The 27,388-nt window shown below is 43.1% G+C and overlaps 2 protein-coding genes across 5 annotated transcripts; both read left to right on the top strand.

Annotated features, from left to right (window-relative positions):
* The first annotated feature begins 201 nt into the window (after window positions 1-201).
* LOC118121677 (clustered mitochondria protein homolog) lies at window positions 202-12,986 on the top strand. Of its 4 annotated transcripts, none has more exons than XM_047343486.1 (30): window positions 202-437; window positions 607-688; window positions 1,000-2,339; window positions 2,819-2,982; window positions 3,060-3,231; window positions 4,016-4,156; window positions 4,235-4,365; window positions 4,467-4,621; window positions 4,735-4,860; window positions 4,973-5,120; window positions 5,259-5,351; window positions 5,604-5,822; window positions 6,099-6,274; window positions 6,384-6,716; window positions 6,822-6,958; window positions 7,113-7,214; window positions 7,358-7,458; window positions 7,556-7,708; window positions 8,028-8,090; window positions 8,185-8,432; window positions 8,512-8,596; window positions 9,219-9,372; window positions 9,728-9,867; window positions 9,951-10,031; window positions 10,141-10,266; window positions 10,711-10,832; window positions 10,992-11,085; window positions 11,186-11,320; window positions 11,395-11,468; window positions 11,578-12,986. In XM_047343486.1, exons 3-30 carry the CDS (start codon window positions 1,043-1,045, stop codon window positions 11,690-11,692), a joined length of 5,085 nt encoding a protein of 1,694 aa, XP_047199442.1. In that variant the 5' UTR covers window positions 202-437; window positions 607-688; window positions 1,000-1,042; the 3' UTR covers window positions 11,693-12,986. The 4 variants fall into 4 exon arrangements, with proteins under 4 accessions (XP_047199442.1, XP_047199444.1, XP_035033613.1 ...); XM_047343488.1 differs by having other exon boundaries at window positions 202-496; window positions 2,822-2,982; XM_035177722.2 differs by having other exon boundaries at window positions 202-496.
* Window positions 12,987-13,518: 532 nt separating this feature from the next.
* Window positions 13,519-26,504, top strand: LOC118122123 (lissencephaly-1 homolog B). The gene is made up of 11 exons (XM_047343489.1): window positions 13,519-13,689; window positions 19,119-19,406; window positions 20,695-20,779; window positions 20,900-20,974; window positions 21,272-21,478; window positions 22,854-23,022; window positions 23,390-23,468; window positions 23,626-23,881; window positions 24,701-24,802; window positions 24,894-25,050; window positions 25,153-26,504. The coding sequence occupies exons 2-11, from the start codon at window positions 19,375-19,377 to the stop codon at window positions 25,224-25,226; spliced, it is 1,236 nt and encodes a 411-aa protein (XP_047199445.1). The 5' UTR covers window positions 13,519-13,689; window positions 19,119-19,374; the 3' UTR covers window positions 25,227-26,504.
* The last annotated feature ends 884 nt before the right edge of the window (window positions 26,505-27,388 follow it).

The raw sequence follows: 27,388 nt of genomic DNA, 5'->3' as shown, positions 1-27,388 counted from the left end.
GAAGGATGTGACGTGTCGTTTTTTTTACAAATATAACAAAACACTGAGGAGCTGCAACCCTCCTGCTGCTTGTGATTCTACATCTTCTGCATGTGCTCACACTCAAGGTTGCTAGAGAGTGCATAGAGCGGTAACAGGAAGTTACATCATGAACAGCAGGGAGGTTGCCCTCTTCTGGACTTGAATGGGTACTAAGTGTGTGAATGTGCATGTGGGGCCTACAGGCTCCAGCACACACCCTCTCCAGCCATGAACGGCGGACACACACACACACACATGCACTGAAGCTCCGTTTGTGTAACGTAGTTTCGCAGCAAGGACAAAAGAGGGGAGTCTCCTGCTCTGGAGGAAAACCTGGGAGACGCCACCTCTCTGATTTCAGGAGTCTGGAGGAGAGGACACAGACTGACAGTCTCTCCCTCTCTCTGCACTGCCTGGTAGGACCCATCATGTCATCTTGATGCTGTACTTGTTTGTCCTTGTGAGCTCGAATAAGGTGTGTTACTTTTTCAAAACTAATTTGAGGTCTTGTGTGTTTTGATTCATACAATTCTGTGGAGCTCAGAGGCAGCTCTTCGTCATCGAGCCCTTTCATCTGTTTTCCAGGATTCCCACATGTCCCTCATCGTTCCAGGGCTCATCTGAACGGATCCAGTCTCCGAGGTGTTCCAGTCCGTTCCACTGAAAGGTGACACCGCTGCAGGAACACTTTGTAATCTCTCTGTCATCAGCTGTTGTCTAAGGCTCTTAGCTGCTTGTATTCACACCTGCCACACATACAGACACACGCACACATGTGACTAAGCCTGTCGCAGTGTATACTTAGCAGCTTAATACAAGGCGTTTGTGCATTTAAGATTTAAATAGTAACTCAACACCGGGAGGAGTTTCCATCATCTCTCAGGGTGAAAGCAACAAAAATACGTTACAATCAACTGTGATTCAACTTTCTCTTAATAGCTTGAAACGCTATTAACACTGTTGTCTTTTCTCCCATAGGCTTTCTGCAGAGTTGCATTGCTGTTTTGTTCAGAAAGGCACCATGGGAAACATAGTGCAGTGCTGTCACACTCTGTCACACTACTTTAAGTGTAAGGACACAGCAGGCCAGGACGAGGCAGAAAGATCCCCCCTGCTGTCCAGCGAAGAGAGTGAATGTTGTGACGACCTGGAGGACGATCTGTTGACCGTCTCCGCCGGCGTGACGAACCCATCCCTCGAACCAGAGCACTTCCTGTTCCCCGACATCATCCTGAGCAGCAGCATGGGAGGGGACATGACCCTGGTGGAGCCCATGGTGTGTCTGCTGGTGTCCGAGGAGGAAGAGGGGCGAGGGGAGGGAGTGAGCAGGGTGTTTGACCCGGGACAAGAGAGGAGCATCATGAGGAGAAACAGGGGGTTCTCTGAGGTGGAGACGCAGACGGAAATGGAGACACAGATCGGTATGGGGGTGCAGACTCAGACAGAGACTCAGGCAGAGGTTCAGACACAGACAGAGATGTTTGTGTGTCTGAGGTCTGAGGATGTTGAGGAAAAACACGAAATACTGCAGAAGGTGGAAACATCACGAGGGAGACACTCAGAAAATCTCTATAATTTGCCATCAGAGAAAGCGAGTGAACAGATGCTGGGATCTGAAACCTGGTCTGACATTTTTATTGGGTTAGAGGAGTCAGGGAAAGTGGAAGAACATTCAGAAAGAAACAAACTGTCCTTCAGAGATTTACACGAGGAAGCAAAAGAAGAAGAAGTGAAAATCTGTATATTACAAACAGAACAATACACTGAGCTACAAGAGGAGAACACTGAAGAAGCAGATGTCTTGAAGGTGCAGCAGAAGGATACGGTTGGTGAGGAACATGCAGAGTTTACCTGGACAGAGGCGGATGTAAAAGACAAAGGAGTAAGTGTTCAATCAGAGTGCACTTCAGTGATGCCGGCTGAACATGATGCAAACAACACGGAGGAGAAGGAATCACAAAGGAAGCCGACCTTTGACCCTGCAGGGTGTCATGTAGACCCCACGCAGGAGAGCGGGCAGGATGACGAGCAGATGAGTGAGCGCTCGCATCAGAACGTAAACGAAAAGGACCTTAACACGAAAACAGAGATGAATCTGTTTGAGGACGACACAGATCACTCGACAGATCGTTTGAAGGAAGAACATGTTGAATGTCAGGAAAACCCACCGGAGAGGGAAGAGGACGAGGCCGAGAGTTCAGGTCTGCAGGAGGCTGTGGAGACGGATCTGACTCAGGAGGAGGAGGAAGGAGCTGAGAGGAAGAAGTTGACCTTGTTTTTAGTCGACAGGTTGTTTCTGGCAGCACCGCATGTCAAAGGTGGGTGGTTTTATTAAACTGAATTATTCATACATGCTTCTGCAGCTTCTAGTGGAAGCTTGTACAGCAGATCATCGCACATCAGAGGCCGACTTTTATTCGCAGACGAAACAATAACAAACAATTATTATAGTTTAGATTTTAGGATAATCAGCAGGCCATGATTAAATGTTAAAAATATATGGCAAAGTGAAATTGAGAAGAGGCAAAGTGAAATGTTAATTACTTTTCCTTTTAGTTTTTTATCCCATATGTGTTAATCATTTCTTCTTCAATCAGACAATTCAGTTTTAGGTTTTTTTCACACATTTAAGAATTTTATATTTCACTTTAATTGTTTATTGTTATTCCATGCAATTTTATTTAATATTTATTTATATTTTACAACTTTTCTATTTTTAATTTAAAGTTCTGTGTAAAAAAGTGTTCCTCCATATGACAGTTTTTATCTATTTGTGTCTCTTGTGCACTGTTGTCAGCAGCTCCTCCTCTTCAGAATGCAGAAAGCCCCGAGGAAGCTGGTGTGGAACAATGTGATCCTGACAAAAAGGAACAACTCAGCATCCGTGACATAGTTGATCTCCAAGAGACGGGATGTACTGTCAGAATCCAGCCTCCTGGAACAGAGAGTTTGGAGCTCCAGGTTCTGTCCTTATTTCCCCTGAAGATTCTTCCCTGTATCTTCACGTCTCTCTGATTCACTCTCTCCTCCGCTCTCAGGTGTCAGGCCAGATGTTGGTGGCCGAGCTGCACCAGGTGCTGATGGATCACGAGGTCACGTGCCATCGCACACGTTTCTCTCTGCAGCTGGGAGGCACCGCGCTGGACAACCTCACAGAGCTGAGCTGCATCCAGGGCCTTCAGGACGGAGCGCTGATCAAGCTGGTGGAGGGTAACGCCTCCGTCTACTCTGTCCTCATTATAAGTTAGATTTTTCTAGAAGTTCAAATCAGCATCAATTATAAGTTCGACAGGTGCTGAACACATTCTCTCTCTTTGTCTCAGTTGTTCTTACTTGAATATAGAAGTGTTCATTAGTTCACAGATCTGTTGATAGAGAAGAATGTTACAGCTACAACTGGTTCGTCCGCTAACCAGAAGGTCGGTGGTTTGATCCCAGTCTACTCCATTCCGATTGCCCAAGTGTCCTTGGGCAAGATACTGAACCCCAAATTGCCCCTGATGTGTGACAGAGGAAGACGCTGCACATGGATGCAATGTATGAATGTGTGTGTGAATGGGTGAAACTTTACTGTAAAGAGCTTTGTGGTCATCAAGACCAGAAAAGAACCATATTGACACAATATATATAAAGTTATAAGTTCCTAAATGTACTGGTCACTTGCAGTTGCGTTCTGTGAAATATACAATATTTACATAGTGTGTGAATTGTTTATTTCTCAATTATTATATTGAACTGTGTATTAAATTCACCTATGAAATGATTGCATGATAAACTGTGGTTTTCTGTGAGTTTTTACAGGCTGTTTTAGAAAGTTTAAATATCTGTAACTAACACTGCTCTGTTGTTGTGTTGTCCAGAACATACACTGGTTTGTTTCTTTATCGTCTTTCATGAAACGCACCGCAGCAACAATAAACACGATCCCTTCATCATGCACTCATGGCAGATTGAATCCAGCACTGTACGAGCATCTCCTCTGATCTCGTTGCAGATTGTTACACAGTGCGCGACGCTCGTCTTCATCTACGTCATGTCTGTGATCTTCTGAGGAGCCTCGACCCTGCGGACGCTTACAACGGCGTGAACGGCAGCTCGCTGTCATACCTCACCTTTTACACCAGAGGAGACAAGGGTAACATTCTTCTCTTACACCTCCTCACGTCACACTCATTCTGAGCATTTCTGTCACTCAACATATTCATCGTTTCAGACGGTGAAAATGTGGGGAAGAGGCGAGTCTCTGAGAAGGAGTCCGTTGACCACAGGCCTCCGGAGTTCATCCTCCCTGGATGTAAGGAGCGACCTCTTCTTCCACTGCAGCCCGTCAGAGACGACTGGAAGGTGAGAGATGAACCTATTACTGCAAATATGACTTTGTTAAACATATTGTGCAAACTTCAATGCAACATGTTCTCTTAATTCATAGTGAAGTGTCCTTACAGCCTTTACAGTGCCTGCGGGTTCTGACCATGAGCAGCTGGAATCCTCCTCCAGGGAACAGGAAGATGCACGGAGACCTAATGTACCTCAACGCCCTGACCATGGAGGACAGAGAGCTCAACATTACGTCGTCTACACGTGGTTTCTACCTCAACCAGTGAGCGTTACACTGTCGTTGCTAAGTGCTTAGTTTTTAAGTTCCTATTGCTTTTGTAATCAATGAGGTTTGTAGAAACTCCTGCTACAGTTTGTGTGCTCTGACTGCTCCAGGTCCACTGCCTTCAACTTCAACCCGAAACCTGCAGCTCCCAAAATCCACTGCCACTCCCTGGTTGAGCTGCTGAATCACGTCAGTCCTGCGTTCAGGAAAAACTTCAGTGCCCTGCAGAAGAGAAGGTGAGCGTCTGTTATCACCTCCAACCATCAAGTGACGAGAAAATATCAATCTGGTAAAACATAACCTTCTGACGTTGCTAACAGGTAAATGTTGTCTCTTGCTTTGAGCCAGAGTCCAGCTGCACCCTTATGAGCGTTTCGCAGCACCTTTTCAGGTGTTCACCTGGGCGGCCCCTCACGGAGAGCACACCCTGGACTGTGTCCGAGCAGAGGAGACGCACGCCAGCCACATGGGCCAGGACAAGCACACAGCCGGGCAGGTTGCAGACACAAATTAGGGGAATCAGGCTAAATTAGGAAATATAATATTGCACTAAACTACAGAGCTAAGGGCACATGTATGTATGCACTGATAGTGATGATAATGCTGATATTTAGATTGTGTGTTCTGACCACAGAGCCGGGATTGGAATGAGGAGCTGCAGGGATGCAGGGAACTTCCCAGGAAGTCCCTGCAGGAGCGTCTGCACAGAGAGAGGAGCGTGTTTAAGGTGATTTCAATTCTTCTTTCCAATGTTCTCCCAGATCAGTGGAGAAGCAGATTTGTGAGATCATCAGTTTAGAGACTTAAAGTATATAGGATTGAGACACATAACACTTCCCATATCCTCTTAAACTTCTCTGTGCTGTTCAGCTTTTTAATAAACGTTATATAATTCCCCCATGTTTCCGCTCTGGTATTAGATTGTGTTGCTTTTTTGTTGCTCTTTTGTTTATTACCTTTTTTAAATCAATCTTCCCAGACCAACAGTGACTTTGTTGCCGCTGCAACACAAGGTGCTGTGGCCGTAATCGACGGTAACGTCATGCCGATAAACCCCAGTGAGGCGCCTCATATGCAAATGTTCATCTGGAACAACATCTTCCTCAGCTTGGGGTTCGACATATCTGAGCACTACCGACCACTGGGGGGCAACACTGCTGCTCACGCTGCTGCCACCTGCGACTTGAGAGGAGCTCAGGTAGATCCAGACGTCAACACCTGCAGGAGAAATGAGGATGTATCTGACTTTTACATTCAGTTGTTCTATCAGGGTTTGATATGTGAACATTAAAGGGAAAAAACACATTTATCAGTCATACATCAAGGTGACAATCCTCCCTGCAGTTGCATGGACTACTTTTCAAATGTTCCCTTCAGATGTTGTGTCTGTCTGATCTTATCCCCCCCCCATGCAGATGTTTTCATATTCTTATCATCAATAAAAAAATAATCAAACTGATTTTATGCAACGCAGGCATATGCATCTGTCGACACAGATGGGCTTCACACCCTTGGGACGGCTGTGGTGGATTATCGTGGTGTCCGTGTCATCGCTCAGACGATTGTTCCTGGGATACTGGAGAAGAGTCAGGAGCAGAGTCTCGTCTATGGCTCTAATGACTATGGAGCAACTGTATTTACGCACCCAAGGTAAAATTCACGTCAGCAGAAAACAAAAACGTCTATTTCAGATATTTACGTCTTGATCAAGTAAAAGTTTAACCTTACTCAATATGATCAGAAGTATTTTTTCCCACAGGTTTCTGGAGCTTCTGGATAAAACCTGTAAACCACTGAGAATCCAGCGTCACCAGGTGCTCAACCACGACAACATCCCAGTGGAGCTTTGCTCTGGCATTGAAACCAAGGGCATCCTGGGTAATGATGGACGACCTTACATCTTGGATCTTCTCCGCACCGTCCCCCCTGACCTCAACTTCCAGTTCTCGGAGACTGCAAGTGAGACGAGGGAGATGAGGGAGATGGTCGAGGAGGTGCCAGAGGAATGTAGGAGCTTGGGTTACCCACGGGAACATCGTCACAGCCTGGCCAGCCTGAGACCGGAGCTGAAAGAAGCCTTTGTCCAGCAGAGGTGAGGGAGGGGAATGTGAGGCCCCTATAGAGCCCCATGTAGGGCCCCATTAAAACCATTGGAAACAAAGCCTTTAATTCTATTAACTTGTGTTTTGTGTTGCAGGTATGAACTTTATGTCAAGATGGTGGCCCAGGGGCTCAGCCAACTGGAGGACCAGGATAAAGCTACGGAGCAGAGTGAAGAAGATCTGGTCTGTGAGCCGAGAACTGGAGATACAACCACAGCCGCAGATGCCATGGGTGACTAACACCGGCAGAATATTGATTAACCAGGAGAAGCTGGTTTACTGCAGAGAGAAATTGAGTTGAGAAACATAAGACTGAGAAAGTACAGAAGGTTGTGATCATTGATCGGTTGTGATATTTTGTAATGATTCACATTTCACTCATTTAGAATCTCAGAGAAGAGATGTGATGACGAAAGCTTGTCAGGCTGTCGGATCCGTGAGTGACACTCGCTTTGACATCCGCTTCAATCCAGATGTTTGCTCTCCAGGTACTGAATACGCACACACACACACACACACACACACACACACACACACACACACACACACACACACACACACACACACACACACACACACACACACACACACACACACACACCAGATTAAACAGTGTGTGTCTTTGCCGCAGGTGTTCGTTTCTCAGCTGAGTCTGTCGAGGACGTTCAGAGACAGAGGAAGTTGTTATGGGACGCAGCCGCTTTTCTATTGTCCAATCAGATTCCAGCAGTGGTGAGCGTTGTGTGAAGCAATAATTATGTGCATGAAGTTTAACATGCGTGATGATAATGGTGTTTATGTGTGTGTTTGTGTGTGTGTGTGTGCGTAGCTGAGGGACTGTCTCGACCACACAGCAGTGCCGATGGATGGAGGGACCCTGACGTCGGTGCTCCACCAGCAGGGTGTGAACGTGCGATACCTGGGCACCCTACTGGGGGAGCTGCACAGGGTGGAGGAGAGAGGGAGACTCGGCCACATCAAGGTACTTTTACCACAAATGTTATTAACTCTATACTAAAAAAACAACTTTATTGTCCACTTGAGTTGAAAATGATCTTTATCTCACAAAAAGATAAATAAGAGCAGCAGCACAAGAACATGCAATATGTATACCATATGTGGTAAACTCTAGTTAAAAGTACACCCAGTACACAAGTAAGGAAGCAAATAAAATGCTTAGAACAAAGCATGAAATATAACAACATAAAATAAAATATCGTGGAGCAACACTCATTTTTCTTGCTGATTACATGTTCTTTGAATAAAGCTTTTGAGAGAACTGATCAGATGTTCCCTCACAGAGACTTGCTGTCAGTGAAGTCATCATCAGAAGTGCAAAACACATCTTCAGGACCTTTCTACAGGTGATGTGCTCAAATATTGGAAACTTAAAATGTTCATGTTTTACAATCTAGCAGTAATTTTCCAGCTAAGTGTCTAATCTTCATTTTCTCTCAGGATGTGGAACCTGCAGCTTTCTCTGCTGCCGTCAGTCACTTCCTGAACTGCCTCTTGAGCTCCTCGTCCTGCACCCCCGACTCCGGCTCAGATGAGCTGCTCTCTCGCCGCAGGAGCCGACGCCGACGGAGCCACGGGAGTCGAGTCGCCTTGTTGACGGACAGCGTGTGGGCGAGGCTGACCCCCAGCGAGCTGTGGGGCAGGATCAGGGCTGAGGCCGGAGACTACTTCAACTACATGATAAACAGGTACATGGTGTGTGTCTGTGATTACTGAATGTGTGTGGCTGGATACAGGATTTTACACTTTGCCTCTCTCTGTATCCAGTGACAGTATAGATGAAGTGATAGAAAAGCACGGCCTTCAGAGGATCTCCCTCCTGAGAGAGATCGCCATCAAGATGGGCATCCAGGTTAGACATCTAACATGTCACTCTTCATCATACATTTACATAGGAGTGGCACTCAGCAGAGCATGTACCTCCACCAGGGCCCAACTGTCCCCTCCAATACAATCAAGCTGCACCACATTTCACACACTCTAAAACATGCATGAGAAATCAGTGAAAATGTCAAAAAAAAGTCCATTCTCTTACAACGTTAAAGAAAGTGACAAAAGAAATCCGTGGATCTGCCTTGTCCTGATCTGCACCAACATTTTATGAGTTCTTTTCTGAAAACGATCTGTTTTGTTGGTTTTGCGTAATGCTGCTGACAAACAAACGGACAGAGGTGAAAACATAACCTCCTCAGCGGTGGTAACAAGCAGCCACTGGGGGTCACCAAAGGGCAAAGTTATCTATTGCCGCTTTAAAATGCAGCAAGTTTTAATGTTGTATATCAGTTAACACGAGGTTAATGGTACAATGAAAAGTGTTGGACAAGAGGACAGGTCAGCTCAGCAATAAGAGCAACGTTACAACAAAAATATAAAGTAAGAAAAAATTATAATAAATAAAATTCAATATAAACAAATCAGAAAATGAAATGAAAAACCAAAGCTGGCAACTCTTTTCTCACTCTCTCTGTTTTTAGGTACAGCTGAGGGAGTATGTGTTTGAGTCTCGACACAGGCCGGTGTTTGGTGAGGAAGATGTCGTCAACATGTTCCCTGTGGTCAAACATCTCAAGCCCACAGCGACAGATGCTACACGGCTTGTGCAACGTGCACAGGTGGCAGTGCAGCAGGGTGAGAGCTGCACAGACATCAAGTAGAGTGCGTGTGTTTACATTGAGAATCACATGGTGGCCTCGCCTGGGTGCTGGATGTGACTGAACCTTGACAGGAATAGTTGCTCAACTGGACCTGTAAACATGACTCCACTTGATGGAGGTCCATTTGCTCACTTATACACAAACATTGTATTTAGGGTCATATCCAGCTTCTAAAACGTATATCGTCCATCCACGCTTCAGTGATTCACACAGACTTTAACTTGCTAATGTGTTAAAATCATTCAGCGTGTTAAGAGCTCACATCTATATTCTAATGCAGGTGTCCTTAGCTTGTTGTGTACATGTTTTGCTCATGTTTTTGCTCTCAGGGCTTCTCAGAGACGGCTATGAGCTGATAAGCCAGGCCCTGACTCTGTTCAGCAGCGTCTGTGGGGTCCTGCATGAGGACGTGTGCGTGTGTCTGCGTCTCCTGGGACGACTCAGCTACATCTTGGGGGAATATGCGGATGTAAATATTCAATAATGTTCCTTTCATGACTTATTGTCTGGTCCCAGACTGTCATAAAGCACAGTTTTCCTCATGTCTCACAGGCTCTCAGCCACCAGGAAAAGGTTGTTATGAGTAGTGAGCGACTCCAGGGTATTGACCATCCACAGACCATACAAGACTATGTGAGTTCCTTCACCTTCTTATCGATCTACAGACAGTGGAGCACGTCAATCTTCTTTTCTCTTACAAACATCTCACCTGACTGGAGGGTTTCTCCTGTCTGTCGTTCAGACTCACCTGGGCTTGTACTGCTTTGCTGGAGGCCAACTCTCCATCTCCTTAAAGCTGCTGTATCGAGCACGGTACCTCACGCTGCTTGTGAGCGGAGAGGACCATCCGCAGGTCGCACTGCTGGATGTAAGTGAGAACACATCTGCAAAGTATCGCCTTCTTTCTTTCTACTTCACAAAAGAACCATTAAGATGTTATTGATCTATTCTTGACATTTAAAGTCATTTATACACTTTCAATGTGGATTTGGTTCATTAGGAAAGCCTGAACAATGAAAGCTCAAATGTTAATAAGTGTTGTCTTTGCATAATCCTGCTGAAACAAACCGAGAAACAACTGACTCGGGCAAAAACATGATATCAGAGGTAATAATACAGCAAATCAGAAAGGAGGGAGCAATAGAAAGAAAAAAGCCTTTAAGTAATGTTGGGGGAGACTTAAATGGGAATAAATCTTGAGGAGAGATTTTTTACAAACTAACAAAAAGACTCAGGTACTGGTAAATTCAAATAAGCCATGACATCTTTTTGTATTTGTTATTAATGTGCCTGTTGTGCTCCACTACATCAGAGTATGCTGGGTCTCGTGCTTCATGGACTGATGGAGCATGAACTTTCCCTGAAGTTCCTACAGAATGCCTTAAATTTGACCTCAAAATACCGCGGCGCCACATCTGTGAGGCTGGCACACAGGTGACTACAAGTTTATTTCCATGTTCCGCTGTTTTTTCCCCACATTTTTCTATTCAGAAACAGACAGAAACACATTACAATTACAGAAAATGCGAGAAATGCTTCCTCTTCATTTGCTATTGTAACGTCTCTGCGTCTCCATGACTGTCTTCTCCGCAGTCATCATCTGCTCGCCACCGTATACGAGACCAAAGGAGAGTTTCGATCAGCTCTGCAACATGAAAGAGAGGCTTATACGATATATAAGAGCCAGGTGTGTTTTTAAAGTGTGGAATACCGTGTTTGCTGGTGTTGTGTTGATGCTACATGCTCCTAATTTTAAGTAAAACCCTTTTGCTGTTGCACATATGAAGGTCGGTGAGAACCACGACAGTACGAAGGAAAGCTCAGAATATCTGAAGAGCCTCACTCAGCAGGCTGTGGTCCTTCAGAAAGCCATCAACCATTTCTACAGTGACACGCCCGGTGCCTGTGTTCCGCCTCTGAAGGTTTGTACTGATTAAGTCCACGTCCTTAAGTAGTAAGTCAATTTCTGCTTAATCTCATGAGTGTTTCTGTCCAGTTTTCCAGTCCGAGCCTTCAGGCGATTATTCAGCAGCTCAACCTGACGTGTGGAATCATTCTCATCCCCCTCAGGTGAACGATTAAACACTTCCAGTTAGGCTATCAATTATATTATGGTTTTAATCCTGATCTCTCCTCTCCTTGTTTAAAACTGCTGCATCCGTTGTGTCTTTCTCTCTAGTGCAAAAGATCTAGCAGACCTGAGGAAGGGGATGAAGAGACAGGATAAGGTTCAAGTGGAAGAGCTGGAAAATCAGTTGTTAAAGCGGAGGAAAGACACAGGACAACAAAACTGAACCATGCAGCTACAATAGAACATTGTGTTTTCTGTCAGACTTCTGAAAATGGCCGATGAAAGTTGGACACATTGAAGGTGAACATACTTCGGACATCCAAGGAACAGACAGGTGCAGGCAGTTTGTTCTGCTGTTGTCTGTGAAGGATGTTACAGCTCTTATAAATGGAATCCATGAACGAAGCTGGGTGGCACTCTGGTAAAGCGGTAAAGTGGCTTGCACTGCCCCTAATAGGTTATAGATTTGATCCAGATGGCTAACTTTCTATGTTGAGTCTGCATGGTCTCCCTGTGTCTGTGTGAGTTTTCTCCAGAAACTCCATCTTCCTCCCACAGCCCCAAAACATGCAGCTTATGTTAATTAGACAATAAATTGAGTGTGAATGGTGATCACTTTGTCCGACAAATGCATATACCCTTGACTTTATATTATTATTCTGCTGCCAGATTTGTACAGTATGTTAAGTGCAACTTCTACTGAGAAACAATAATGTAGCTTCACTGTACTAAAAGGCCAAAGTTCCTGTATTTTTTAAATGATGTGCTGTCGTCCTGCAATCCCCTGTGTGTCCACTGGGTCTCACACTTGTGCCATGAACACCTCTACAAACATGACTGATGATTTGTTTATGATTATTAAAATAGCCCCTTTTATCGTTTTGAATGTGTACTAGCAGACCTTTAATATCCATGTTACTGTAGGTAAACAATAAGCAGATAATTTTAAAAAAGCAATAAATGGAGTTAGTGGAAGGCTTTTTTAATGTCTCTTTAAGCTCTTGATCAAAGCCTTGGATACACTTTGATGTGCTATTGTAATGTCATCATGTGACATTTTGACAGTTGGTCTATTGACATAAAATGAGGCGATATTGACTGTGAACTTAGTGAAATGTATTTTAGAATTTGACAGAAATTACTGATATTTCAATGTATTGCTCAGAACTGTTAATATGAAAATGCAGCCACGTGGCTGGTGTAGAATTATAAAAGGTCATGTTAGTTTCCTTGGAGTCGTTTCATTATTCACCACCTTTGGAGCAGCTGCATGATTTTTCATCATCACTACAGCTGCTCATATAAAGAGAGATACACTTGTTTTTCAATAAGGTTGTTTAAATTCAAACTTGTGCACATAATAATACTACAAAAGAAACTATAAGAATTGTTAGTAAAACCACAGAGAGCCAACCAGCCCATTCTTTATATAACTAAAAACACTACAGTTTAAAAAGTTGGTCAAGTATCAGCTGTGATGACAAAATGAAAATAAACATTAAATCAATTCAAACAGATGTTGGAAACCAATATACTGAGTATATATGAAATGGATGAATGTGGAATGGAAGTAGCCGAGTAAGAAAATGAATCGGATCTGTTTAAATGCTCTCGCTCAATGTCTTTGTTTGCTGGTTGTGATTTATTGTCAGATTTCACAAAAATGTTTGGATGAAATATGAAAAAAGTGGGTAGGATTCAATAAGTGAACATTTGCTGACATCATTTTATTTATTTTGAACATTTGTTGTTCATTTGTTTGACATGCCTTTTTTCTTACTTGCTTATAGAGATATTATTTTAATGTTAAACATGTTCAAATAAAAATCGAATCTAACCTACGTCTACTACTACTGTTATTATTATTATTATTATGAATGTCTATTGTTATCATCATTATTTTTTATGTTGTATCGTTATTATAGTATATTATTATTATTATTATTAATGTTTTATCATGATTATTATTATTATCTGATCCACTTTAATTACCAGAGGGGGAGATGTGCACTTTGCGCGCGCCCTGCTCACCTCTACGTGCGCGCAGCCGATATCCAATCGCGACCGTTAGCTGGAGCGAGCGCGCTGGTACCAAAGAGGAGAGAAATCTGAGCGGCGGCACCGGCTGATGTGAAAAGTCACCATATCTCATCCAAACCCGGCTTCCCGTCGCCTGCTCGGACCCGTCGGGGGGAAATGAGAATCGCCATTTGCCAGACGGTGAGTTAGTCATTGCGACACGCGGCTGTATTTTTGTTGAGGCACTTGGGAAGACTTGTTATTTTGGACGACGAATCGCCTGCAGTGTCTGCGCTCTCCCGTCCCGATCTCAAAATGGCGGAGAGGCCGAAGGCTAAGCTAGGCTAAGCTAAGCTAGGTGGCAAAGTTGCCCCTCGCAGGCGCCTCGGTTTAGAGGCTGGACGTCACGGTAGTGTCGCGGGGATACAAGCGGACTACGCCTCGTGTCACTATCGCCCGTTGAAAGCGGCTCTGCGCTCCTCGGCCCACGCGGGACTCGCATCGAGACACTTGTTGTGAAAGCTAGCCGAACATTTGGCTAACGCTAGCTTCGGCTATTTATGGGAGTTCTGCGGCGAACGAGCTAACGTGGTACGTTAGCAGGCTGAGCTAGCTTTCGCTGCTGTCAGTTTGCTGCCATGTTTTTCTACAGCCGGGTGCAAACAGTATGATGATGTTGTTGAGGAAAAATGCACAATTTGAATGTCACGCGTTCAATCGAACCCGTGATTGTTGTGGAATCACTTGATTTGTACGGGTAACTTTACGCGCTGATAGCCAGTGCTGTTTTCTGCGAGTGAATAACAGCTAATAGCCCTATAATCAAACTTGGGTCGCTTATCACATCCCCCTGTACACGTTAACGAGGTGTCGGTTGACATATCGTCAAGGGTCGGTTGTGTTGCTCGGCTTCTCGATGCCACAGACCAACGCCCTTTTGTGTTTTGAAACGATGACTGGGTGTTAGCATAAATCTACTCGGCTCAAACTGACAGCTCCCCCGGTTTAACGCGTACGTTGCCGTGCTAAGCTAACGTTAGCTGGAAAGGGCGTTGCTGAGCCATTGCTGCAACTTTGCCCTTGTGGCCATCGAAGCTTGGGAGAGACATCACCGGGGCCAGATTTCCTCCTCCATTATTAAAACAGTGTTCAGCCCATTTTGGGTTGTTTTTTTTGTGCATGATGCGCGCTCCCTTAACGCAGTCTACCCAGGATTTACAACCAGGGTGGAGGCTGAAAGAGGATCAGTCCGGGAATAACGATACTGAACCTGGCTAACGTGCACAGATTTCACTTGATTCATAGAAAGGTCTCGTGTGCTGAATTTCATCAAGCCAACTAAAGGCCTGCAGGTTGTCTAGTAGCTGGTATTGCGTAGCATTAAAGGTGAAGGCCTATTCCTTTAGAAAAGGTTATGAGAGAAATTATCATTTATTTCTGCTTAATTTTCTCCATCATCTTCATCATCTTCTACCCAGAAAATGTTGAGCTACATTAACGTTGGTGTTGTTGCCACATTCACCTTTTTTCCCCTCTGTATGTTAATAACTACACTTGCTTAATTGCAATACTTTTTAATGAAAGGATAAACAAATATGTATTGGTGTTATGTTTTGGATATAACGTGATCTTCTTGTCACATTTAAGTCCAGAGCATTGAAAACGCATGCAGTATGTCATATATACTGTTTGACTAACTTTTGAACTGTTTTTATTGTGCAGCAATACATCATTTACTTAATATTGTCGGGAAATCCTGGAGTTGAGAGACATCATTGTTTTCAAAGTAGTCATGAAGTGCTGTGTAGGTTGCCAGTTGAGGGAAACAAATGATTTTCCGTGCTGTTTTAATTTGTCATCAAACATTGCCTTGTCAGTTTGTACTGTCATGGTCTTGTTTGGCCTGAAGGTCACCCCATGAGGAGGGGCATTGCTCAGCAGCTCCACACAAACGGAGCACGATGACTGAAAGCTTGATGTGCTGCTTTCATTGCCTTTTTGTCTCCTGGTGTTTACGTTTATTGGCTCCTCTTCTGTAGTCAATGGTACTTTTTGTATATCACTCCTGGTTTAAAAAGTACGTTAAGATTAAAGCAATACTCTAGACAAAAGAATTAGCATCGGCCATATATATTAAGGTAGTTTCAATTCAAGACTTTAGGATCCTTTCGAAACAGCAGTTTGGGGCATATTTATCCTCTGGCTCTTCTTCTAATCCTGATGCACAGTTAGGTGCCCCTCCAACTATTACTTTAATTATGTTTGTACAACCTACAAAATGACAAACAATTTGTTCATTAATTGATTAGTTGCTCCACAGGTAGTCTGCAACAGTTTTAATTAAATGATTGTTTAAATCAATTATTAAACGCGAATAGCAGCAACCGTTCGTGGTTCCAGCTTCTCCAGTGTGAGGATCATTGTAAATTAAATATGATTGGGATCAACTGAACAACAAGACGTCCAAGCTCATCTCCTGGGGGTTTAAGAAACATGACATTTTTGTATTATTTTTATAAGGATCACACACCGTTGCATTTACAAAGACATTTCTTCACATGTTCAGAGAATGTTACATAAATGTAAAGCTTGAAAAGTGTTGTCTGTGTGGAGAATAGAGGTAGAGTCTGTGTCACATCACTGCTGTAGGCGACGCTTGTTTAACTGAACATGGCTCTGTGTTGACGTAGAACAAATATCCGGTGCCCTGAAAAAGACAGATGAGGCAAAATTGACGTCACAGCTGGCTATCGTAGCCCCAAGCTAAGTCAGATAAACTTTTCACCTTTTATATTTCAGTGTTAACTAAGAGGCTATGGTATAGGAACATTATGTAGTTCTTGAGTGAGCAGGAGAGGTATCCAAGTTGTATTTATGTACTTTGATCATGAGTGGATGCAGTAAGAAGGGATCCTACTCCATCTTATATTGGTTCTTTGAGAATGTTCTTGTTATCTGTTGAAATGTTTTACTCAAACCAATCTGCCTGTTTTTTAAAATCTTCTGACAGTTTTGTGTTCCAATAGTTTATTCGTATCTATGTAAGAGCTGCTATGTTTACAATCGATTTTAAGTCTATGAAATATCGGAGTGAAAAGTGTCCATCACAATTCACCAGAGTTCAAGGTCATGTCTTCAAATGTTGTCTTGTTTGACAGTCAAAAAGTAAATATAAACGTACTCCTAATTGCTACAGGCAAAGAGTGCTACACACTGTTCCACAATGAAGTAACTGTGCAGAGCACAAAGTTAAGCTGAGCGTACACTGTACGATTTAAGCCTGTTTTTGTTCCAACTCTTTTTAGAGTCGTACGATTTTCAACTTTGTCATTTGCTGTGCATTTTGCGATTTATTGCTCCCGAGTGATCTTCAGTCTCTCCGATAAATTTCTGACATGTCAGTGGATTCCTCAAACTCGGTTCCTTTTTCCTGACCTGCCTATGCTAAGTGAAAGTGAATTGAACTGAAGAAGCCGCTTGGATGAGAGATGAAACGTTTCACTTAATCACATGACGTAGCCTCTGTAATGGGCTTTCGTTTGATAACATTGTATACACTGACACAGGCATTTTACAAGTACAGTGTGAGCAGTCCGGTCATGGCTGACAATCAGACCGTACAAGGAATTTCATAAATAACTAAAGCAGTTATTTAGTTAAGTGGTTGGCAGTTATTTTTATATCAACACTTTCAGCACTAATCTAAGCTTAATTCAAAGTCAAACTGCTGACCATCTAATCTGTGATGTTGTCAAAAGGCACCATCTTGAATGACAGATTTGAAAAGTTGTGACTTCATAATGGAATATAAAGCTTATTTCGATGTTGAAGTTCTGAACCAAACGTCACCAGGAAATGACCACCTGCATAGTTCACACATCAACAGACACGTTTGTTATGAAAACAGTACAAACCCTCTGGCTCTCCTTTTCCTTTGGTAGAATCTTGTTTATGTGTGCAGGTGAATTCAAAGTCATCGTGACCTGTTCAGAGAAACGGACTGTGCCATCAGACCGGTCATAAAGAAATGGCCTCTGCATTATGTCCTTTTGATAAACCTGACACAGACAGGACCTTGAACCCTTCGTAATTTATGACCCTGACCATGTTCCCACTGACTCACACTAAGCAAAGATAACAGCACATTTGCCTCTCAGTGCAATAACTGATACCAACAATCTTAGTGTAAGAAATAGAGACTTGAAAATGCTTTTACAAGATAAAATTTGTATCTATTAGTACATGTGTATCTCTCAAATACAGTAGGTGGCGAAGCTCAGGAGTCGAAGACAGGTGCAGGAGCCACGGATTGTCTTGGTTATGTAATAGTTTGGAGTTTGGTCAAATGGCTATTTTTGAAACACACAGAGTGCTGCTCTGCTACAATCACTAGTGTCCTGTCAACTCAGAGCATTCATCACGTTGAGTTCTCTCTACGACACTTGAGGTGCGGCCCTGGCTCAGTGTTTTCTGGCCCTTGCCGCTGCCATGCTTCCAATGGAAAGAAATGCTCATCTGCAAAGTATAAATACATGCAGAACAAATAACCAATCTGAAATCCAAGACTTGTCTACAACACCATTCTTTATTTTCTTGAAGCAGTGTTTCGTGTTTAGAAGCAGCAGCTGTCAATAGACAAAGAAATTAACAAGAACGATGCACCAGACAAAGATACAGACAAGGGCACCTGCTGTTTAGGTCCTCTCCCAATGTCTGGGGTTAATCCTGTTAGCTACCGTCCAGTCCCTTTACATTGCACTGTCAGCTGTGAGGAGGACTTGTGGTCTCTGTCACTTTGAAACACACACACACACAGACTGTAAATTGTCTCGTCTAGCCGCTAAGCAGCTTAGTGAAATTGTGGCCCCAGGTGCTGTGTGGAAGCTTAGGAAGTGATTCGTTATTAGTTTAGCGATCACTGAGGGGTGAGTTGTGATTTTGCAGCGTGTGATGTTGATCTCAGCTCTTCTATTGGGATGGTGGGATGATCACATTGTCCCCAGAAGTCAGACTCAAATTATAGTAAATGTTCGAAACTGCTACAGTCATAAATTGTTTACAAAGGTTGGTAGAAACATAAACTGGGCTTTTGCAACATCCACAGATCAAGAAGGTTGAGAATTCCCTATTCTAGTTGTACAACAAATATTTTTTCTCAATATGTGTGGAAATGTTTGTCATGTAGTAAAATCTGAGGCAGCGATGAAGGGTCTGAAGTAGGGCTGGGTGATATGACTTAAAATCACGATTAATTTACAATTATTTTCAAACTAACACAAAGTAAACTTCAAGTCCTGTACATGTCCTAATAGCTTCTGATTGTGTTTCTTGTTAACTTGTAAAGGGAGCTCAGGTAAAGGGTACCCGGGCCGCTGCAAAATGAACAAAGCAGAAACCTTACAGTTCATGAATGCACGCATTGGGGACGGTTATAACAGAATTAACCGACATGAGCAAGATTAATTTGGTTAGAGGTTATAAATGTCGTAAAAGTTGCCCAGCCCTAGTCTGAAGATCCATGACAGAGCCTCTAAAATAGTGTCTTATGTGTCGTTCATTCCTAGAAAGTACAAATACTTTTCCTGTATTTTTTTTAACTCACTCCTCTCTCTCCCTCTTCTCTTCATCAGGTGATGGGCACGTCTGATCAGTGAGTGAGATTTGGACCATTGTGAATACTCGTGGAGCCTTGTCACGACGGTTGATTGACAGCAGCACCTCCAGTTTAACTCCCCCCTCGGTGGCCCTTTTTCACCACTTCCGAGTCTCTGAAGGAAGAAAATCCCAGAGGGGCCAGAAACCTCGTCGCCACACACTTCCTAGCCAGACTCCCCCAGTACCTCACCTCACCCTCACCTCCCCAAGAGGGAGAGAACAGCAGCCACCATGGTGCTGTCACAGAGACAAAGAGATGAACTGTGAGTGCTTGGGTGTAAATGTGTGCCGGCTCATTATACATGCAAACAAGAACAGACATGTTGACGAACAAACATTTGTGCTCGTGTAGAAGTGTATTTAAGGCCATGTACATGTAGGCTTTTTAGCAATAACTCAAAGCTTGTCCGCAAACACAAATGTACATCCCCTTAAGAAAGCAGTGGATTATGATCAGCTGTTTGAGTCATCGTGAAAAAGTTAATACAGATGTAGTGGGAAAGTGCGTTCATTAACAAGAATGTGTAACCATTGAGGAAATGTGACGAGATGTGAGCTTCAAGGTGCTTCACTTGATAGCTACTTAGTGAATATTTCATAACCCACATGACCGGAGCAAAGAAGTGAGGGGGATGGGGAACGAGGAGGAACTTGAAAAAATGATGTTTTTTTAATGTGCGCCACTCTGTGTAGTGGTATCTGGCTCGCTGATCGCATGGCATGCACTCCAGTTCAGCACAGCCCAGTCTAGACAACACAACATATTGTATCATCTTTGTCGAACTCTTATAAGTCAAGAACAAGTGGACTGTCTATGTTGAGTTTGTTAAATGGTTCGATTGGGATCGTCAAGTGGAAATCCTGTTGCCCGTTGTGGTTGAATGTTCAAAGTTTATAACACACAGTTGTATCAGGGTTACAATTATAAGCTGTTCAAAATAGCTGCAGCCCTAAATTTAGCCCCGTTACTCATTAAATATTCAGCCATCATCTCAAGGAGCTGCTCAACTCATTTATTCAAATGTGTGTGTCTATACGTCTGTATGTTTGTAGAAGAGCCTCAGTGTTTAAGGTTGTCTCCATGTGCTTGTGGTTGCCCTGTGCTTGTGTTGCCAGCGTTCAGTCTTTGTGGCAAGTGGTTTCCAAGCAGCAGAGCAAAACACAGTTTCCACATGATTCAGCCCTTACATTTTATTTTCTGTGCTGGAGATTTGTAATTTCTTTTGGCACATATTCAAATTTGTGGACATTTAAACTGAAGCTGTTAAACTTGAATCCAATGGCTCCCATTTGTTGGGTGTGGCCTCCTCTTTTTTAAGGAGCAGCCAGCATCTCTGTTAAGGTGGAGTTGATATTTAATAGATAAAAGGCTTTATCTGTTTAAGTGTAATTCATTTTACTATTTTAGGAATAATAACTTGAAATTGCCCTGATAATGACTACCTTAGAATTGGCTCTAGGTATATGCATCTTTGACGAGCTGATCTGTAACTGATGACGTGTTAACGCCTGAAACCTTTTTAAAACATGTTTTTTTCAACCTTTTCACAGAAACCGAGCTATAGCCGACTATCTCCGTTCCAATGGATACGAGGAGGCCTATTCCACCTTCAAGAAAGAGGCAGAGATAGATATGGTAAGGAGCGACAGAAAACACCAAAATGTTTAGACAAATGACAAAACTTTGTTAACTTGAATATTTACTGAGAGGTTAGTGGATCCTTTCTCACTGTCTGTGTCTTTCCTCTACCCACAGAATGAGGAGGTAGATAAAAAGTATGCAGGGCTTTTGGAAAAGAAATGGACCTCAGTCATCAGATTACAGAAAAAGGTAAGGAATGTTGAACTCTGATTGTGTTTTTTGAATTTGCCGAGATATTTGATACATGCTTTACAATTCAAATGTAATGCAGACTTATCCTGTGGGCTTGCAGTGTAGCTGTTGGTACTTGTCACCATGCTCCCTCTCCTACCTAGAATAATGTAAATACAAAAACAAGTTAACTTCAGCAGCTTTTTCGAAATCGTAATTAAGAATAGACATATTTCTTTATATTTTATCGGAACAAGCTTTTTCTGATCGCTTTCTTCCAACTCCTCTGGTCCTTGTCTCGTCCCCCTGCTTCAGGTGATGGAGTTGGAGTCAAAGTTAAACGAGGCGAAGGAGGAGATGACACATGGAGGATCTGTGGGTCAGAAGAGAGATCCCAAGGAGTGGATCCCCCGTCCCCCAGAGAGATACGCCCTGAGCGGGCACCGTGCCCCGGTCACGCGTGTTATATTCCACCCTGTCTTCTCTGTCATGGTCACAGCCTCTGAGGATGCTACCATCAAGGTCTGTGTGTATGTTTACAAACAGGGTTTACACAGTGATCTGCCCTTTTATTAAGTACAGCTACCTACATCTGATTTAATACAGCACAATAATCCTGATCATCAGTTCCAAATGCAACCCGTCATATTCAGTTACTGTTGAAATTTATGATCCACCTTTACCACCATTCAATCTGATGCAACAAAATCCAAACCACTGCAGCCTCCAGAGAGTCCATAGACCTAAATCAATACCTGTCTAACAGTGTAAACAAGGAGCTCTGCAGCATGGCTTTTGCATTGTATTATATTGTATTACATTCACATGTATATGCCTACAATACTAAAGGCAATTTGTAACTGTATAAATATATCTTAGTACAAAGGGTGTGTTGTTAATATATTATATATAATTATTCATAAAAAGGATTTGTTTAAGTCACTTAAGTTTTTTGGAAAATGTTTAACAAAGTTAGTGGTGTAGTGCAGACTTTAACTACTTTTAATTCTGCCCTAAAACATTGTTTTACAGCTTGAAAACAAATATTCATGGACAGCAATTAACAAGATTATATATTATGCATTAATTTATGTATCGCGAGGTCCCATGTCTGCTCTCTGCAAATGTCAAAATGTCTCTAGAAATGACTCCTTTTGCTCTTCTTATCTTCACATAGTCTAATATATAAAAGTGTCTCTAGCAGGAATATTGAAGGGCTGTGGTGGCTGAATGCAAAGTGAATGAAAGCAAGATCAGTGAGCGTTGCATCTCAGCACAACACAGCCTCTGCAGCTCTGACCCTTCAGATCAAAGCTGTACTGCAGATCTGAGGCTGCTCTGCCTTTTTATCCTCCCTGCCTCTGCTTCAGCATGCACCCCCCTCTCCCTCCCTTTATCCTCCTCCTCCCCCCATCCTCCTCTTCCCCCCATCCCCTCTTCCCCCCATCCCCTCCCGGCCCTTCCTCCCTCACTCTTGTTTCTTTTTTCTGCTTTGTCACTGCTCATCTGTGTGGAGATGGGCTGATGCACTTGTTGTCAGAGGCAACACTCCCAGAGCAGAGCACCATGGGAAACATGCAAATCTGTTCCCCCTTTCAGCCACTACTCTTCATTTCAGTTTAGAGTAAACTGTTTAATATTTAACAGTTTATCTGTGTGTCTGACTGCAGGTTTCATTATTCACTTTTCAGTTCAATGTTAAAACAAACGATGTGACCTGAAACTCATCCCACCTGTTGAATCTATCAAAAAATACATTATTCAAACAACACACTTTTTGCTGGAAACTCAATTAATTAGAAATTTCACAGTAAAATGTGACGTTTAGAGTAAGGTAAATAGCTCGAGGCAGGTGAGACTGAAGTTCCTGTGTCTGACTGACTGTCTGTAATTGTAGGTGTGGGACTACGAGGCCGGGGACTTTGAGCGAACCCTGAAGGGCCACACAGACTCTGTGCAGGACATCTCCTTTGACCAGACAGGGAAGCTGTTGGCTTCATGTTCAGCTGACATGAGCATCAAACTCTGGGACTTCCAGGGTTTCGAGTGTATCCGAACAATGCATGGTAAGTGATATTTAAAATGATAATGACTATAGTACAGGAGCACCTGAAAAACTGCTGTCGCTTATACACAAACATACATATACAATAATATATAGGCTGATACAGAAACTTAGAAATTTCTTAACTATCTCATTTTTGATTTGATGCAACGTTATTTTACTTAGAAATGGACCCAACAAATACAGTAAATGGGTGTTCAATCATTTTCTGTGTATTTTTAGTAACTGAATACAAAAGTCTTTTTCTAATGAAGAGTTGGTCTAATGTTATGAATCTAAATAGTTTTGTACACATCTGACTCTGTGGTTTAAGTATTTAGATGAACTCAGACCAGTCGCACAACTAAACTATTGACTGTGTCGTCCAGGCCACGATCACAATGTGTCGTCTGTAGCCATCATGCCAAATGGTGACCACATAGTGTCGGCTTCCTCTCACCACCACAAGCTCACATAGCAGAGGAAATCATAATGCATTTTGATCATTTTTTCCATATTCAAAAATTCCATCTTTTCATTCTTCCTTCCCATGTTTAAAACTATAGAGCTGATACTGTTTCTTTAGCATAAAATTTGATTCATGCTAAAAGCTGCTCTCTCACAGTTTGACTTACAATGTATCCATGTACAGGTACTGTGTGAAGACCTTCACAGGCCACAGAGAGTGGGTGAGGATGGTGCGTCCCAACCAGGACGGCTCATTGATCGCCAGCTGCTCCAACGACCAGACGGTGCGTGTGTGGGTGGTCACCTCAAAGGAGTGCAAAGCTGAGTTGCGGGAGCATGAACATGTGGTAGAGTGTATCGCCTGGGCCCCTGACACTGCTCACCCCACCATCCTGGAGGCCACAGGCTCCGAGGTAAATACGGCTGCTACAGGATCTGACCTTAACCCACAGAGGATGTTTGTGTGCGTCTGGTTCAGCTGCAGAGTTTCCCACAATTGTTCATACCAAAGTGGAATCACATGATCTGCATTGACTGCTTTATTAGAAATCAATGTTCTTATTTTAAGAAAATGTTAACATACAACAGAACAAGCTCTGTTTCAGTGAGGCCAGTGAGGCTTTAGTAAAGATGGAAATGGAAAATGTTCTGTTTTTAGCAGTAGAAGATTTTGAGTCAAACTAATCAGTCTGTCACAATCAGCTGCTTTTGTATTTAGAACTCCCCACACTGATCTTCAGGTAGTGAGATTTCTTTGCTGGTGTCTCTGTGGGGCTGTACTTAGAAACAATGATACACTGGGCACAATGCAAACAACTGTATATCATCAGGTTTACAGTGACAATGCTAACATGCAGATGTTCAGCAGGGTTAGGATTTGACTGTCATAAACTACTTATACACATTCACTGATGCTCACATCTGGAGATTTTCATGAAATATTTCAGAGGGGCTGTATGTGAATTTTTAGTTTCAGACATTTTCACATTCATATTTGAGAATACTGTGCACAAAGCAAAAATATTAGACAAATTTAAATTTGCACCTGATGTTGGTGTTTGATTGAAAGTCAGCAAATTCATCTGAACAACCCACACACCAACATTCCTGCAGCCTTACCACTGTCATGACTGTAAATTCCCCCTTCATATCTTAGAAGCATCTTTTTGATGCATTGTTCTCTTTCATGTAGACTCACTGTTTCTTACATCTTCCCTGTCTCGGTTTTGCAGAGCAAGAAAAGTGGAAAGCCTGGCCCCTTCCTTCTCTCTGGATCCAGAGATAAAACCATTAAGATGTGGGACGTCAGCACTGGGCTCTGCCTTATGACTCTGGTCAGTTGTTCAAGCGATGGTTATTATGAATGTCTCTGTGTTCCTGCTAACGAGTAAAGGGAGTGGTGGATAATCGGTCTTTGTTCTTCAGGTGGGACATGACAACTGGGTCCGTGGGATTTTGTTTCATCCTGGAGGAAGATTCATAGTGAGCTGTGCTGACGACAAAACCCTTAGGATCTGGGACTACAAGAACAAACGCTGCATGAAGACCCTGTGTGCCCATGAACACTTTGTTACCTCTCTGGGTAAGACACAGTTACCTATGAAATTAATTTTGCATCACCTCCTCCTCCTCAAACGACAGAGGTACCCTGTGAAAATACATTAACTGTTTACCCCTCTTGCAGATTTCCACAAGACTGCTCCATACGTGGTGACGGGAAGTGTCGATCAGACAGTCAAAGTCTGGGAGTGCCGCTGAGACCACGTCCGTCTCGTGCCCTGTCCTGCCTCCGACTCCCCCCCACCCAAGCTCCAGAAGCAGTCCTAACACCCCACCTGACCCTCTCCCTTCTGTCCTGACACCCAGCCCCTCACCTCTCGCACTACAAACCATAGTTGACCATGGCGCTTTCCCTTCTCCCCGTCCCCTCCCCTCGCTCCCCTCTCCTTCCCCACTCCCCTACATCAGTCCAGCCCTATTAAGAAGACTATTGTCCTTTTATGTAAATTATTCTGGATGTAGGGTACGCTTAATAAATGTCACGCAATCTCTGACACATAAACACACTCAAAAGAATAAGAAGTATTCCTTGCATGGTGAAACAAAAAAAAATTGTATACTGTTAAATTTGCCGAAATTAGCATTCTGTTGTCATGACTTCCTGTCGGGTAAAAGGGTAAATATCCTTGTGTGCTGGCACAGGTGGATTTCAGGTAACTGACAGTGCACGGAAACCAATGGCACCCCACGTTGAAGGGGTTTAGGTTTATCTTTAGATTTGTTTTACTCCATGCCTCCATTGTTGTGGTCTGCCACTGCACAGATGGTGATAGAGAAGATGTGTGGAAAGTCAGCGTAACAGAAAGAACGAGTGGAAGCTGTCCAGGAGGAGATGAGAATAAGTTGGAAGAAAAAAAAGCGTTCAGCTTCCTAGTTGAATCACATGAGGTTCTGTGGGTGAGTGTACGTGTACGTGTGTGTGTGTGTGTGTGTGTGTGTGTGTGTATACATGATGTGTGCGTGTGTGTATGTATGTGTGTGTGTTTGTATATTATGACAGGAGAATCTCTCCACCGTCTCTGCTCTGATGGTCAGAGGAGAGAGAGAGAGAGGAGGCAAAGCTTCTCACCCACTTGTGTTCATTCATACGACTTCATCTCTTTTAACAAACTTGCTTTCTAGACACTCACAGGACCTTAATGATCCCTAAGCTGCTGAGAGCACAGGCACACACCCCATAGCAAAAGTGTGTTTTACAGAGGAAAAAGTCTGCTCACCTTTTATGAGATTTGTGTGTGTGTATGTCGCCCCGGAGAATCGCCCGGTGCCCTCTTGCTCGCTATCTCTGCCTTGTTAACCCATTGAGGGCTCCCTCACGGGATTTTCATTCTGCTTTCTGTGGTGTCACTGCTCTTCTACACACACACACATACACATACACTCACAAAATGCACATACACCCACAGTAAAAGTTGTGTATCAATATATCTGGATGTCATTGTTTGCAACATAATGAAATAAAATTCTGTAAATATATGTTTGATCTATTTGTGTGGTTTCTTTGAGGGAAGGAGGTGAGATGAAGGATGACTTCTGGGAGTCAGACAGGATTCACCACGGCAAAGTTTCATAGTGAGGTCAGATACTGGTGCACGTTCGAGTCCACACCACATTAAACATGCTGTTCATTCACGTGCTCCTCAGATGCTCCCATATCCAGCGTTGTTAGGTCATCACCTGCACTTTTCACATTTTTTGCTCCATCTTGTGGTCAAATTAAAATAGATAAAATGTCCAGAAATTATAAGACTTCAAGTAATGAAAGACAAACTTAACTTTGAGAGAACATCTTGAATATAACTTAATTCAATCCATGTGGTGAAATTGGATTTAGTTTTTGTTCTCAATGCTTCTCTCTAAAGCAGAAGATCCAGATTACCACCCAACTATAGAGTTGACTTTTTAAATGCCTTGGAAACCTAAACTCGAAACGGTGTGTTTAAGTAGAATCCTGTCTCCTCACTCTCCCTGTTCTGAAATGCAAATTTTAAACCGTCACTTTGTGTGACACACGCACATGAGCCCATATGAGCACTTGTGAGTGTAAACTACCAAAAGCACAGTTTGGTCCAGACAGAAAAGTCTGTTGCCAACAAAAGTAGGTGTTCAATTTGTTTTTGTTTTTTTTAAAGAAGTCTTGCTCTGATATTTTAAAATCATCAGGGTAAGAAGAAATGGGTCAAAATCTTGAAAGCTGCTGCTCCACAAAGCAAATATCATTTATGTATAAGTGTCTGGCTGTGATGTTATTTCTGTCTCTTAGCATCTGTAGCTTCTTCCCTCTGAGCATGAGGTCACACACTGACACTGTGTTTACTGTTTCTAACGCAGATAAAACAGGAACAGATCAGTCGTGACCT

The sequence above is a fragment of the Hippoglossus stenolepis genome, chromosome 15 (genome assembly GCF_022539355.2).
Source record: "Hippoglossus stenolepis isolate QCI-W04-F060 chromosome 15, HSTE1.2, whole genome shotgun sequence".
Taxonomy (NCBI): Eukaryota; Metazoa; Chordata; class Actinopteri; order Pleuronectiformes; family Pleuronectidae; genus Hippoglossus; species Hippoglossus stenolepis.
The sequence above is the reverse complement of the archived record's forward strand: the minus strand, read 5'-3'. Positions and strand labels throughout refer to the sequence as shown.

Bases quoted from the DNA above. Each gene is read 5' to 3' on its own strand.
- LOC118121677 (XM_047343486.1), top strand. From the start codon at position 1,043: ATGGGAAACATAGTGCAGTGCTGTCACACTCTGTCACACTACTTTAAG. The intron at 7,709-8,027 runs GTACTTTTACCA...GTTCCCTCACAG, and splicing joins GGAGACTCGGCCACATCAAG to AGACTTGCTGTCAGTGAAGT. The intron at 10,032-10,140 runs GTGAGTTCCTTC...TCTGTCGTTCAG, and splicing joins CACAGACCATACAAGACTAT to ACTCACCTGGGCTTGTACTG.
- LOC118122123 (XM_047343489.1), top strand. From the start codon at position 19,375: ATGGTGCTGTCACAGAGACAAAGAGATGAACT. The intron at 19,407-20,694 runs GTGAGTGCTTGG...ACCTTTTCACAG, and splicing joins CAGAGACAAAGAGATGAACT to AAACCGAGCTATAGCCGACT. The intron at 21,479-22,853 runs GTCTGTGTGTAT...CTGTAATTGTAG, and splicing joins CTGAGGATGCTACCATCAAG to GTGTGGGACTACGAGGCCGG.